The 15,560-nt window shown below is 43.5% G+C and overlaps 1 protein-coding gene across 7 annotated transcripts in view; it reads right to left on the bottom strand.

Annotated features, from left to right (window-relative positions):
* Positions 1 to 15,560, bottom strand: part of dnm1a (dynamin 1a) — a 129,210-nt gene that overhangs the window by 14,683 nt on the left and 98,967 nt on the right. For 2 of the 7 annotated variants that reach the window (XR_011980810.1, XR_011980816.1), the window contains exons 16-22: positions 13,837 to 13,946; positions 12,229 to 12,340; positions 11,882 to 11,893; positions 10,331 to 10,501; positions 8,279 to 8,520; positions 6,811 to 7,017; positions 1,706 to 1,742 (exon numbers count right to left, since the gene is read on the bottom strand). Coding sequence is in view for 1 of the 7 variants with exons in the window: in XM_072695869.1 (XP_072551970.1) it covers positions 6,811 to 7,017; positions 8,279 to 8,520; positions 10,331 to 10,501; positions 11,882 to 11,893; positions 12,229 to 12,340; positions 13,837 to 13,946 (854 nt within the window). In the remaining 6 variants the exon portion in view is untranslated. Of the gene's footprint in view, positions 1 to 1,705; positions 1,743 to 6,624; positions 6,663 to 6,810; positions 7,018 to 8,278; positions 8,521 to 10,330; positions 10,502 to 11,881; positions 11,894 to 12,228; positions 12,341 to 13,836; positions 13,947 to 15,560 lie in introns of all 7 variants that reach the window. The other 5 variants (XR_011980844.1, XR_011980895.1, XR_011980825.1 and 2 more) reach the window with 4 other exon arrangements.

Here is a 15,560-nt window from a genome sequence, read left to right as displayed (position 1 = left end):
TCCACTGTGGAATATTCCTAGGCAGCGTTCAGACAGAGATACACTGTACAGAGCAAACCTTACTATAGTGTATGAGCACTCATCCACTCAATCGATCTCTGTCTTCTGCAGCCTTTTAGTACTGAACGTGACCCTGCCATCCTTCTAATGGTGCCGTATCAGTTTCTTAACAAAGACATACTATTTCACTAATTGATCTGCAAGGGTTTCTAAATCTCTGGAGGGCTCTGGAGTGGGTGTATTTTCTCTGGACTCCAGCCCTCCACAACCACAACTAACATATTCATGCTCTGCCCACAAACTGTAACACACAGTTTAGGTGTTGCCAAAAGATAGTAAATGGACAAAAGTATTGGGACACCTGCTCATTCATCGCTTCTTCCCAAATCAAGGGTGTTAAAAGGAGTTTTTCCTGCTTTTGTTGGAGTAACTGTCATTACTGTCCAGGCAAGAAGGCTTTCTACTAGGTTTTGGAGGAGCATTGCTGTGAGGATTTGATGGCATTGTTAGTGAGTTCAGGTTGTTGGATGGCCACCAGCCCACCTTTTCCCTCCAAATCCCCAACTCATCCCAAAAATACTGGATGGGGCACCATAACCTTATAACAGCTTACTCAAACGGACTCAAACATCGGACAGACGTTGAATTTTATTAAGAGTGGAAATCATATGTCCAATATATATGTCCAAATGTTTGTGGACAGCCCTTCTAATGAATGCATTTATTAGTGCATTCATACATGCTAGCTGCACACACACAGCTTGTCTAGTCAATACAGAGAAGTACTGCCAAATTAATAGGACTCACTGGAGCAGATAAACAGACATGAACCTGTTGGCATCATGCTGCCTAATGCCAGGCGTTGGCTAGAGGGGTATAAAGCCCCCCAGCATTGAGCTGCTGTGGAGCAGTGGAACTGACTGTGTTTTCTGGAATGATGGTTGGTGCTCCATACAATCCTTTTGGGATTAGTTAGGGTGGAGGTGGGGTGGTGATCATCCTCAACATCCTGACTTCACTATTGCTGCTCTTGTTGTTGAATGCAATCAAATCCTTCTTCCCAGGACAGTAGAGACAGTTACAGATCAACTCTTTTTAATTCTCTTGATTTTGGAAGAAAAAGTGATGAAAAGTGAACAATGAACAGGTGTCCCAATACTTCTGTCCAGATCGTGTATTATCAACGTTTGAATCACACTTTATGTGGACGTTAACACTATGAAATTTAGCAGGTGTTGGGTTTTGTTACCCATGCCTCAAAATTGCAGGCTGATATTGTTGGTACTGGTGTTGTAATGTGAGGTCTGGAAGATGCTGGATTTTGAATGTCCATCGACACTGGTGGCCAGCTGGGAGCGTGGAGCATGAATAGGTCAATGACACACTTCTGGTTTCAAACATTAGAAAATAAAGTCAGGCACATTGAAGGAGCTCGCAGTGTCTCAGAGATTTCATATTCCGTCCACTCCCAGAGAGCCCTTCAGCTGTGCTACCACACACTAACTGTACTTGTTAGCATGCGTGAACAGTGTGAAGGACTCTCTAATTAGTTATGTATCTGTGTGTGTGTGTGTGTGTGTGTGTGTGTGTGTGTGTGAGTGTAAGTCTCCAGGGAGTGCTCAGACGCAGACAGCCATGCAGCGATAAGCGAGCAAGTGGCAGGTTTCGAGGCCATGGAAAAGGGGGCCAAGCACCACACACATACCGGACGCGCTGGTCCTCACTGGTCACTGATTGTAATTCTGTGAAAAGCAATCATAATCAACAGGTGGGGTGGAGGCGGAGTGAGGGGGTGGAGGAAAGGGAAAAGGAAGGGAATGTGCAAGAAACACGGTTTAAATGGAGGAGAGACCCACGGCACATTAACACTGCTTCAGTCTCAGCTGTTAACAAGACTGAACTGCAAAACCTCCGACTCATAGGAACACATTCAAAGAGTCCCTGAGGGGCAGCAAATCTGATCTAAAAGGACTTAATTACTGGCTGAATTTCACAACTCACGGAGGCTGTGCAGTTCAATTAATGGATTACTACAAAGGACAGGAGAGTTAGCTTGTAGGTTAGAACTGGAGGTCAGTTGCGAGTTTGTAGCAAGTGGTGAAAGTCAGTATCTGAAGGCTTTAGCATTGTCTATTGTTGAATATCAAGCATATAATAATAAGCCAGTGTCCACATTAACCGGACACTGTCATCCCCTTTACCGGACAAACACCTATACGAGCTATTAGAGCTGGATTTGTTTCACTAGGTGAGGCGGTGTAGTATAATTTGTTAGGATTTGACAGGCCAATTCATACTGGATAAATCACTACAGTTAGAGAGTCAGACCATAGAAACTACGCACACTATAGATTCATAGTGGATACATCACTGTAGTTAGACAGTCAGACCATAGAAACTACGCACACTATAGATTCATAGTGGATACATCACTGTAGTTAGACAGTCAGACCATAGAAACTACGCCCACTGCAGATTCATACTGGATTAAAATCACTCTGCGGTTATAACTGAAAAATTGATTAGGTCTAGACTTAATCCTTATCTGTCTTTTACACTGTAAAAAGTACAAATTCATCCAGGATGAATATTACTTAGTAGTTATGACTATTAGACTGCAAAAACACTGCAGATTCATACTGGATTAAAATCACTGCAGTTATTACTGTAAAATTGATTAGGACTAGACTTTATCCATGTCCAGGGAACTGTCCCTTACACTGTCAAATGTACATACTGCAGATCAATACTGGATCAATATCGCTCTGCAGTTATGATTGTCAGACTATAGAAACTATACGCACTACAGATTCATACTGGATTAAAATGACTCTGCAGTTATGACTGTCAGACCATAGAAGACTATACACACAGCAAATTCATACTGGATTAAAATGACTCTGCAGTTATGACTGTCAGTCTTAAAAACTATGCACACTACAGATTCATACTGGATTATAATCACTCTGCAGTTATGACTGTCAGTCTTAAAAACTATGCACACTACAGATTCATACTGGATTATAATCACTCTGCAGTTATGACTGTCAGTCTAAAAAACTATGCACACTACAGATTCATACTGGATTATAATCACTCTGCAGTTATGACTGTCAGACTATAAAACTACACACACCACAGATTTATACTGGATTAAAGTTACTCCACAGTCATTACAGGACAGACTATAAAAATCACAGATTCATACTGGACTAAAAGTACTCTGCAAATACACCTTTCAGGATTGATTTCCCAGACAGGTACTAATGCAGCACTCTGAATGGAGATTTTCATTCATGCAGTTCACTGAAATAAAAACGTAAGGCCTTGGAATAGGCTTAATTGTTGTTTAGCTAAAAACTAGACACTGCAGATTCATACTGGACTATATTACAGATTTTGTCAGTAATTATTTAATTTAAATGACACTTACTCATTAAGTAAAACTAATCCAGCTTTAACAGGGATGTACAGGGACCAAGGTGGGTTTAGCATTCCCCACTGAGAGAGCAGACTAGGCTTAATCTTGGTCTGGAAAGTCAGTCTACCATGTCACAACAAGCTGACGAGTAAAGGAGGAAATCAGTACAGGGGATTCACCACCTGCTACAGATGTTAAGGGACAGTTAAAGGTGTGTGTGTGTGTGAGTGAGTGTGTGTGTGTTTTTGTATAACGGAGAGCCGGTGAGACGGTGTGACATATGTTTTGGCATTAGGAGGCAAGCTGCTGCCCTGCTAGTGTGAGACCGGCTCACGTGACCAATCCCACCTAACACAGGGCCTCATCATCAGCAGTGCAGAAGTAAAACAAAGAGAAAGCAAACATCATCAGCCTCTCTCACTCTCTCTCTCTCTCCCTCACTACTCACTCTCCCATCTCCTTCCATCCCTCCACTCCCTCAGACTTCATTTTGTAATAATGGGTTAGGGTTAAGGTGTGCGCATTGGTGAAGGCTCTGTGGGTGGTGTGGGTGACTGCTATCAGCAGTGTCATTACAGCAGTCTTACACCGTGTGCTCAGGCATCTGAGGCATCTGTGCTCATGTGTGATCTTTCATTCATACTGCCTCAATCGTTCATACCGGAGATGCTGCTGAAAACACGCTAGACACTAAATGGACGGATGCTTGAGCGGTGAAACGTTTGAACGATAGGTCGACAGTCATGTGGAAAGTAGAAGCTATGGTGCGCTCAGACAGGCCAGCTCAATGTGCAAAATCAGAAAACCTGAGGTGGTCATCGTCAACTCGACATGAAGGTCATGGCAATATTGGGCTTTCAATTATTTCAATGAACCGTTCTTTTTCTGGGGCAGAATTAGTTACATTTACATTTATGGCATTTAGCTGACGCTCTTATCCAGAGCAACTTACAAGGTGACTTGTATTACACAGGCAGGCCAATGTAGTGTTAGGAGTCTTGCCCAGGGACTCTTATTGGTGTAGTGCAGCATAGTCACCCAGACTGGGAATCGAACCCTGGTCTCCCACATGGTGTAATAGCTCACTGGCAGCTAGTGGTTTTATCTGTTGCGCCACACCAACATGCATATTTAATAAAATTGGGTGCACACTTTTTAATTCGGAGGGTTTTGGAGGTTCTGAAATCAACAAATTTATGCAGATGTATCAAAATTATACATACAGGCTCATAAATATACAAACACCCACCCAGATCATAATCATTAATTCTGTGGTCCTCCTAAGTTTTAGTTTTATGGTCAGGTAAGACAAAGATTGAGCTAGAGATCAGAGCTACTCTTGGAGGAGTTAAAGGTGAGGCATTCAACTCCAAGAACACTGTACCAGCTGTTAAGCATGGTGGTGGTAGCAACATGCTCTGGTGACATTTAACAGATGAGTTTAATCAGGTTTGCTTGAGCAGGGAAAACACAACACTGTGCAGGACTGAAACTGCCCAGCCTTGAGCTAGACGGCTGACACCTGGACACAAATTGGTGGTTCATTAGGCCAATGACCCCAACCACACACTAAAGTCCTAATCTTAACCCTATCAGAAATATGTAAACTGTGCCTAAAAGTGGGATCTCCATCAGAAAACCTACAAATTGAATTGAAAGATACCAATTCTGCCAAGATGGGTGGTCAAATATCCAACCAGCATTCTGCCTAAAGCTGTCTTAGGGACATTTAACCAAATATTTGATTTGCTGTATGTATAATTAATAATACCTCATTATATAATTAGTAATAACTCATTCTGCCCCAGAATTTTTTTTTTTCAAATAAATCACTAAATATCCAATATTCCCATGACATTCATGTTCACTTCAGAACACAGCTGTATCTTCTAGATTGGATGAATATAACATGTCAAATAAATAAAGGCAAAAAACCCTGATGGTACGTTTTATTAGTAAGGCCTGTCTATGCATTAAAGCTAGGCTTAAAAGTTGCCTCAGATTATGATACAAAAATGTAAGCATTTGTAGCCCTGTCTGGACAGGATTAGTTCATGGTACAGTACATGGGGAGCTGGAGTAATGTAATTTTACTACAGGACATCCTGCACGGGATGAGAAATCTTGGCATAAATAATTAAGATGGGATTGGCTACTCAGTTTAGGTCCTGCAGTCACCTCCACAAACGTGATGATAAGAATCTTATAAGAATCTCAGTTAGAATAATAATGAAATTGTGGTGTGATAATTAGCAGCTACATGTTCATAACATGTATGTAGGCAACAGGCTATGCTACACAGAAGCGCCCGTCTCTAATAAGCTCTTGGCTTGTCTCCTGGATTTGACTGAGGTTTGCCACAGACTGACCCAAGGTATCTGTGCCATGCCAACGAAACTAAATGCTCCCTTGACCGCCTCCTCCTGGGAAAAACTGTTTTCCCACAGGATATAGTTGAATACTTACCCACATGTCGATTCACACAGGATTAATAAACCCTGAGGTTAGTTTTTTACGTCTCGTTTTACAGAAGGTAAAAGGCGCCGGGATCCTTACTGACGTGGGACTAAAATCACTGAGAAACTCTGGTAATAATTACATCACTCCACCTCTCCATCTAAAACTAATCCCGTCCCGTCCCAGACAATGTTTGCCTGCTTGGTCTACTGTGCTGTACTGTCCTTGGTATCAGAGAGAAGATCCATCCTGGTGGTACATAACTTCATTACACTTTGGATGCACGTGCACAGCTAATCCATGAGGGGCGCTCAAAGCACAATTTGGCTCTATGACAGTGGTGTAAAAGTGAATTACACTCCCCTGTAGAGGGGGCCAGGAGCAAAAAATACCTCTTTCTCACATAACTGATTGTTGTTCGTATTAAAATTTAAACATTAAATCGTAGTCTTTTGCAGTCAGGTTGGATGCCAGAATTACTCATAGAGAATAACCCATTGACCTTATTAGACATTCTTGTGCAGCGCCCTTGTAAAGGACCGTCTGAACGCACCATTGGTAAAACTAACAGACAGTTAATTGACTGTAGATGGGATACTGTGACATTATTAAAGAAAGCAGTTGTTAACAAGGGTGTTTTTGGCTGTTGTGTGCAGAAGCTGGTCAGTTAATGACTGCAGACTAGTGAGCTCTTATCGTTTAAACGTTGCAATGGTGATCAGTGAATAGCCCTATTCATCACTCACCCACACCGCTCCACTCGGAGGTGTCTCACACTCCTCGGCTGAGAGCAGACGGAGTGTTCTCATTAGGCAGGACTAATTGCACTCAGACAGTGATCTGCATGTTTATTCAGCATCACTTCGAAACAACACCAACAAATCAGTATCACGGCTTTCCCTGTTCAAACGCTGCGACTCGCGTGTCCTCACCTGGGCACGCTTGGAGGAGCGCGGTTAGGCCGGGACGGCACCTGAGGAGGCGGCCCTCCGAATGGGTCGGGAGAGGCCCCGGGGCGAGAGGGCACAGGCGGCCCACCTGCAGCGGGGGGTACCGGGGCGGAACCACGAGAACTGGGGCGAGCCGGTGGTCCCGGAGGAGGGGCCCGTCTTTGAGGAGTGGGACTGGTGGCTGGAGACCTGGCGGAGACACAAGAGAACGAGACAGTGATGTAGTTGATCAGTGATCAGAGATGATTTAGGCAAGGAGGCAGATTAGAATTCAATATGTCCAAAAGTATCCAGACACCACTTCTAATCAGCCTCAGGTCACCATGCCCAATGTCAAGTGTGGGCTAGAAGCCAGCCCCCCAGCATTGTGGAACAGGGTTCTCTATAGTGACACACTTGGGATAAGTCATCCCACACCGGTAACTGACCTCAGCAATACTTTTGTGTTGCTGAATACAATCAAATCCTCACAATAATGTTCTAACATCTAGTGTAGAGCCTTCGCGGAAGAGTAGAGGGACTAGCTGGTCTGTCAGCATGACCAACCTGACCAAGCTGACTGTCAATCTGGTCAAGTTGATTGACCAGTTTGGTCAAGCCGGTCATACTGGAGACCAGCGTGCTCAGGCTTTTGTCATGTTGGTCAAACAGCACAGTCAAGCTAAGCCATACTGGTTGTCTAGCTTGGCTTGGTTGGTCATGCTTGTAGACCAGCTAAACCATCAAATTCAAACAAACCCATACCCTAAACTGGTCAACCAGAAGCCAGTCTTCATAAACTTCAAGAAGGAGCTTTGAGCACTGTTTAACAGTAGGGGGCGCCACCTTACTGTTTTTTTTTTCATTGAATATTAACCCAGCTTTGTAGCATGGCTTTTTTGCAGTTCTGGATGTACAGCCTACACTGATAATATTATTGTACTTTGGCTTCTAACCATAGTGAGACCCTTTTTTGACAAAAGTATTGGGACAAGCTCATTCATTGTTTCTTATCAAGGGTTTCAAAAACGAGAAGTGTCTCTACTGTCTAGGGCAGAAGGCTTTCTACTAGATTTTGGAGCATTGTGAGCAACAAGAGCGTCAGTGAGGTCAGGATGTTGGATGATCACCACCCCAACTCATCAACCCAAACACCCAACTTAATTTCAAAAGAATTGGATGAAGCACCAGCCCTCATACCACAGAGCACAGCTCACTACTGGGGGGCTTTATACCCCTCTAGCCCACATCTGGCATTATTCATGTTTATCTGCTCTAGAGAGTCCTATGCTATTGGCAGTCCTTCTCTACAGGGACTAGACAGGCTGTGTGTGTGTGTGTGTGCATTTGCACATCTGTGTCAGCAATGGCTGCAACGTGAAGTAGCTGAATGCATTTGGAAATACAGTGTATTTACAACCAATGTAAATACCCTTTGCACAGTTCTCTCGCTTGCACGTTTTCCTCATACCTTCCTCCAGACCCTGAGCGCTGCACCTGCAGCCAAGAGTCGTCCACAGGCGGCGGCAGAGAGGTGGAGATAGTGGTGGTGCTGATGTCTCCGATGATGTGGAGCGCCTCTTTGAGAGCGTGGTACATCCGCAGCATCTCGTCCCTGTGCTGAGCCTGTTCCGCAGACTCCTCCATCAGAGTGTTCTGATCTCCACACGAGTACAGCTGAGCCAGCAGCTCCGCGTTGATGAAGTCCTTGGTCTGATTGAGGGGGAAGGAGAAAGAAATGGTCTGAGAATACAGATATACTGTGTAGTGTCTCTGTTGGAACAGCAAAAACCTCTTTTCACTTTTAATTGAAGTTAATGTAGCAAGATTTATTTCAAGTACTATTAGAGCATTTCTGTTGGTCCATTCATCATGAATTTTTGACATGATGTAGAGGGCAACTGCCATTTTCAAAAATTGAAAAAGGGAAATAAAAGTATTTGATTCAACAGCAATCATATGTATATCGCTGCTGTACAAAAGAAACACCCCGCCTGCTGAAAAAATATAGAAAACATTTGTAACGTGTATTTTTAATTAAAATAAAATAATTATTAACAATTATTTGTTATTATTTAAAAAAATATTTTTTTATGATTTAAAAAAAATTACAATATAAAATTTTGTATTATCATAAAAATGTTTATTGTATAAATAAATTATTTTATAATATATCATTTTATATTATATAAATAAATATATATTATATATTATATATATAAAAAATAATTACAATAATGTTTTTTTATTGTTTTTTTTGTGACACTGTGTTGGGATTCAACTATTATTAAAAGTTTAAGCAATTGCTCTTGACTGCCAGTTTATTTTAATCAATTCTGGAGTGCTGGTGCACCGTTCTACTGTGCAGCAACACCTATACTAATATGAGTCAGGTGGTTTTGAAGTTTAGAAACTCCTGTGTCCTGTAAAGGGATGAAGAGACCACCAAACATGCTGTGTTTGAGTGGTGTCAGAAACTGGACAGTACACTAGATGACAAACGTCATGGACAAAAGTACTGGGACATCTCCTCACTCATTGTTTCTTCTGAAATCAAGGGTATTAAAAAGAGCTTATCCTGCTTTTGTTGGAGCAACTTTCTTATCCGCTAATCCTCCACCCCGCCTCATTCCCAGCTCATCCCAAAATTACTGGATGGGACACCATCCATCATTCCAGAGTATCATTCCACAGCTCAGTGCTGGGGGGCTTTACACCCCTCTAGCCCACGCCTGGCATTAGGCAGCATGGTGCCAACAATCTCATGTTTATCTGCTCCGGAGAGTCCTATTATATTGGCAGTGCTTCTCTACAGGGACTAGACAAGCTGTACATCTGCATCAGTAATGGATGCAACTTAAAGCATCTGAATGCTTTCATTAGAGGGGGGTGTCCACAAACATTTGGACACATAGTGTACCATTTGCACACCTTGTAAACTGCACTCAAACAGCCAATGCATGATCTCCATGAAAACACTATACAGTATATGCTGCGTATCCAACCATCTGGTAAAATCCTGAACGCAGACATGCATTATCTGAAGGTTCTAGTGCCAGCGTTCATGATAGCAGTCTAAGGAAACACGGGAATAATGATTTAACCACATGAGGGATTGTATTTTTATAGTTCCTATAAAATCACTTGTGTGACCAGCTTGCAATGCATGCATAATCAGAGTTGACCTACGGTAAGACTGCACTCGTGCCTCCTGCCGCTCTGGTGTATGTACACTGTTTATCAACAAGCTGCACACCGACCGCTGAGATCGTTTAAGAAGATTAGAGAGAACAAAGCCGCTCGCTCTTACTCACAAGACCTCTGTGTGTGTCTGTCTGCTCTGAGAGTGATTAGCGTACAGTGCCGTGACTTCCCTCTGCAACCATCTCAAGGCCTTAAGTAAACCCCACAGCTGAGGGTGTGCCAACACAGTGCCTTTGACTGAATGAGTAATGAGCTCCTGCAGTGTAAGCTCCCTCCACTGCTGCTCGCCACCTCCACCCACAGCTGCTCCTCCACTCACATTGTTGATCATGAGGTGCATGATGGTCTTGGGCATGAGGTCACGGACGGTCTTGTTGACGATGCCCATGTAGGAGTCCACCAGGTTGCGGATGGTTTCCACCTGCCTCTCCAGCTGGGGGTCCATGGAGTGCATGAAGCTGTCTGAGCCGTTCTCTTCACTGGCGTCACTCTGAGTAGAGCCAGAAGAGAGCCAGAAGAGAGCAAGAGATGACGTTAGGGGGTTTCAACATTATGATATTATGTGAGATATTAAAGCAATATGACACAAGAAGCTGTACTTTACAGCTATTTACCAGATTTAATGAATTAATTTACATATCATCATAATGAAGAGTTCCTCTGTCTAACCACTGGGTAATAACAGTAGGCAGTAGCGATGCCCTGATAATGTTTATTTTTACCCGAGAGCCAATAGAAGCAAAGGAAGACTGCAATGGCAATTAAGGGATGCATTAAGGCATAGGAGAGTTTAGTCTTGCTAGACTGCACTGATACATTCAGAAAAAAGAGATCCGGGTTGCCAGATTGCACTAAACTATCAAAAGGAGAAGAGGGTTGCCAGATTGCACAGACAAGGGAAACATTAAGGATGCATTTTGGCAAAGGAGAATTTTGTCCTGCTAGACTGCACCGATACATTCAGAAAAAAGAGCTCAGGGTTGCCAGATTGTACTGTGATAGTAAGGTTAGTTTAGGATTCAAATATCACAGGACAGCTTTCTGGAGATGGGTTCACAGGATTTTCACATTGCATTGATGTAATAAGGGCCAATAGAGTGCAAGGTTGCCAGATTACACTATAACACTGAAAGAAAAAGTGTCAAGTTGCCAGATTGTTCTAATATGCTGCGGATGATTTGCTGGATCTTAGAGCTGCCAGATTGCACTGGAAAAGGAAATTTTAGGGATGCATTTAGGCAAAAGAGAGTTAGTCTTGCTAGACTGTACTGATACATTCAGAAAAAAGAGATCAGGGTTGCCAGATTGCACTAAACTATCAAAAGGAGAAGAGGGTTGCCAGATTGCATAGTCAAGGGAAACATTAAGGATGCATTTTGGCAAAGGAGAGTTTATTCCTGCTAGACTGCACCGATACATTCAGAAAAAAAGAGCTCAGTGTTGCCAGATTGTACAGAGATTACAAGGGAGTGAACAGTTTAGGGTTGAAATATCACAGTTCAGGAAAGCTTAAAGGGTTTACAGGGTGTCCATATTGCATTGATGTAATAAGGGCCAATAGAGCTCAGGGTTGCCAGATTACACTATAACACTGAAAGAAAAGAAAAGTGTCAAGTTGCCAGATTGTTCTGATATGCTGCAGATGATTTGCTGGATCTTAGAGCTGCCAGATTGCACTGGCAAGGGAAGCTTTAGGGAGGCATGAGGTGTTGCCAGATTGTCCTGACATAGAAAGGGAAAGCATGAATACAGGAAGGACCAGTGAAAGTCAGGGTTGCCAGATTTTGTTGAGAAATTATAGAAAAGGGTTCACAGATGAACAGAGACGTATAGCTGCAGTGTTAGAGGCTAATCAGACTCTGGCCCATACCTTGTCCTTATCCTAGTGGGTTGCCAAGAGAAAGAAAAACACAGCACAGCATGAGAGAGAGGGAGACAGCACTTTTAACCACACATGCACATTTAATAAATGTGTAATGATGATTACAGTATTTGCAATAGATTTCACACCAAACTTGAATCCAATTGAACTGAATCACCTTCTTTAGGATCTCAAACGAACTGAATCATTATGAAGTCAGAGATTTACACCCAAGCAAACTATGGCTTAGTCCCAAATGACCCTCTGTTTGCCCTGTAGTGCACATTGCCTCCATCGTGTGAATTAGGATACAGTGTGTGTTTAGCTGACGCTCAGCGAGGTAAAGAAAAGCTCACCACCACACGCTCTGGGTAAACACCAGCCCGCAGGAAAGAGGCCTTCCAGCCGTCCACTTCCTCCTGACTCTCACAGGCCAGCTCCAGCTGACGGTAGTCCTTATACACATTCCTGTGAGTATATGTAGGTGTGTGTGTGTGTTTAAAAAAAAAGAGAGAGAGAGAGAGCAAGTAGTGAGAGGCATGATCCAAAGCTAATGTGGCTAATAAGTAATGAAAGCTTCAAACCCATCAGCTATTCTCCTGCAGGCTGCATGTGTAGTACCTTTATAGATAGACATGTTAACACTGGGCACATTTATAAGCAAAGGCAGTATCAACTTCCACTGTTACACAGATGATACTTGCAACTCAGACTAAATGGACAAAAGTTTTGGGACACCTGTCTCTACTGTCCTACTCTGCTGTGAGGATTTGACTGCATTCACAACAAGAGCGTTAGTGAGGTCAGGATATTGGATGATCATCCTGACCACCCCACCTCATCATCTTCAAATCCCTGAAGTACTGGATGGATCACCATCACATTTCCACTGCTGGGGAGCTTTATACACCTTTAGCCCACGACTGGCATTAGGCCACATGGTGCCAGTAGGTTCATGTTCCTCTGCATTTGCACATCTGTGGCAGCAATGGGTGCAACCTAAAGTAACTGAATGCATTCGTTAGAAGGGGTGTCCACAAATATTTGGGCAGATAATGTAGGTCATTTCACTAGCAGCTTTTCTACATATTCAGAATATGAACAAGCTAAGAAACGATGCAGAAAAAGTAGTAGAGACATTTATTTCACTTCAAGACTCGACTGTTGCAATGCACTACTGTCAGGATGTTCCAGCAGGAGCCTCAGTAAGCTTCAGCTAGTTCACAATACTGCAGCCAGGGTCTAAAACCTAAAACCAGAACATCTGATCATATCAGCCCAGTTCTAGCAGTCCTGTTTATTATAAAATTCTTCTACTGACATATGAAGCCCTGCATAGTCTCTGAGTACCTGTGAGACCTCATTTCCTACTACTGCCCAGCATGAATAATTAGGCCACAAGGTGCTGGCTTCTTTACTAGTTCCTGGAGTTCAGAGAACCTTTTCTGAAAAAGCCCCCAACTCTGGAAGAACCTTCCGGATCATGTTCAGGACTTGAGACTCTTCAGGTCTAGGCTTTAAACTCAGAAATTAAATCACTTTCAGAAATTAATGTTTCCCTCTAGATATAGGCTGCAGATCCAAGGGGTTATAGACTTAGGGAACTGATATAGACTGGTGCCAGTGTTTCAGGGTGCCCTCATGTCTGTGTTACCTTCTGGCTCTCTGGCCACACTCTGATAATACACCAACAGTAGCTGCTTAGCAGACATGGGTATTGAACCCACAACCTTGTGATCAATAAACCAGTGACTATTGGATTCGTATTGCATGTGTTCTTAGCCTGATTTGCTTTAGACCAGCTGATTTTAAAGGCAGAGAAATAAAAGAGGCTAATAAAGCACATTTCTGACACCAGGCATGTCTTGGCTGATGAAATCCTTTAGGGCTCAAGGGGCAAAGGTGATGTGTGGTGTGTATCTTTGGGTGAATGTAAGGTGTAAAAGGTCAGCCGTTTATCTGACCTCTGTTCAGTGTTGAACAAGGCGAAGATGTGCTTGCTGGACATGAAGCTCTTCTCCACATCTCTCAGCTTCAGATTGTCCACCTGCAACATGTACTTCTTCTCCTTCTCCTGCAGGGGGTGAGAGAGAAAGGTGTTTAGGAACTAAGAGATGAGGCACTGGAGGGAGAAGGCAGGATGGGGAAAGAGACAGAGAGAGAGAGAGACAGAGAGGAGAGAGAGAGAGAGAGAGAGAGAGAGAGAGAGAGAGAGAGAGAGAGAGAGAGAGAACCAGAGAGAGAGAGAGGAAAGACACAGAGACAGAGAGAAAAGACAGAGAGAGAGAGAGAGACAGAGAGAGAGAGAACCAGAGAGAGAGAGAGGAAAGACACAGAGACAGAGAGAAAAGACAGAGAGAGAGAGAGAGAGAGACAGAGAGGAAAGAGAGAGAGAGAGAGAGAGAGAGAGAGAGAGAGAGAGAGAGAGAGAACCAGAGAGAGAGAGAGGAAAGACACAGAGACAGAGAGAAAAGACAGAGAGAGAGAGAGAGAGAGAGAGAGAGAGAGAGGAAAGACAGAGAGAGAGAGAGAGAGAGAGAGGAAAGACAGAGAGAGAGAGAGAGAGAGAGAGAGAGAGAGAGAGAGAGAGAGAGAGGAAAGACACAGAGAGAGAGAGAGAGAGAGAGAGAGAGAGAGATCTAATTTCAGTTCAGGACTGTTCCCCATTGCAGAGGCTGATGCTGAGTGCTGTTGACATGTGTCTCGTCCTTTCTGTCGATTCGCACTTTGGCAGACTGGTGTGGAACAGTGTGGTGCTTCCAGATTAAGTGGAGTTAGACTAAAACTTTAAGGAGACGAAGGAGAAGAACAGACACGGAAGAAAAGAGAAGAATGATGGGAGCAACAGCAGTTGGAGAGCAGTGTGTCAGTGGGGGAATGAGCGAGAGACTAAGAATCAGAGTGGAAATGTGTCAGAGAGAGAGAGAGAGAGAGAGAGAGAGAGAGAGAGAGAGGAATGATGAAAAAAGAGGGAGAAGCAGAGAAAGAGAGAGAAAAGGAGAGATAAAAGAGATTGAGGGAAACAGGATAAAAGAAAAAGATGGAGAGAAAGTGAGAGAGAGAGAGAGAGAGAGAGAGAGAGAGGCAGAAAGGAAGAGACAGAAAAAAGAGAAACTTTGAGAAAGAGAAAAAGAAGAGAAAGAAAGAGTCAGAAATAGTATATAAAATGTAGAGAGAGAGAGAGAGAGAGAGAGAGAAAGGCTAAGAGGGAAAAGTGAGAGAGAGAGAAACAGAAAAAAGAATAAAAACAGAGACTGTGAGAGAGAGAGAAAAGAGGGAGAGCGAAGCAGACAAAAACAGAAAAATGAAACCGAGAGAGAAAGAAAGAGTCGGAAACAGTATATAAAAAATGAGAGAGAGCAAGAGAGAGAGAGAGAGAGAGAGAGAGGGAGAGAGGGAGAGAGGGAGAAGGAAAGCTTTCTTTTCTCTCGTTCTTCCCCCCTCAGGCCCCACCGCAGCAGGGCTGGAAGTGATTAGAGCAAGCGGAGCTAAAATAAAGCGTCGGGCGACACACTGCAGTCTGCAGCGGACGGAGCACCGCAGCAGCCTGGCGGCCCGTCAGGAGCTCAGCGGGCAGCTGGTATTCCCCTAACCCAGAGAGAGAGAGAGAGGGGGCACCACGCCCTGCTCTGCCAGCTAAAGCACCACAGCAACACAGCCTATTAACCCCCTTGAACACTAAACACCA

This window comes from Salminus brasiliensis, chromosome 1 (genome assembly GCF_030463535.1).
Source record: "Salminus brasiliensis chromosome 1, fSalBra1.hap2, whole genome shotgun sequence".
Lineage (NCBI taxonomy): Eukaryota > Metazoa > Chordata > Actinopteri > Characiformes > Bryconidae > Salminus > Salminus brasiliensis.
The sequence above is the reverse complement of the archived record's forward strand: the minus strand, read 5'-3'. Positions and strand labels throughout refer to the sequence as shown.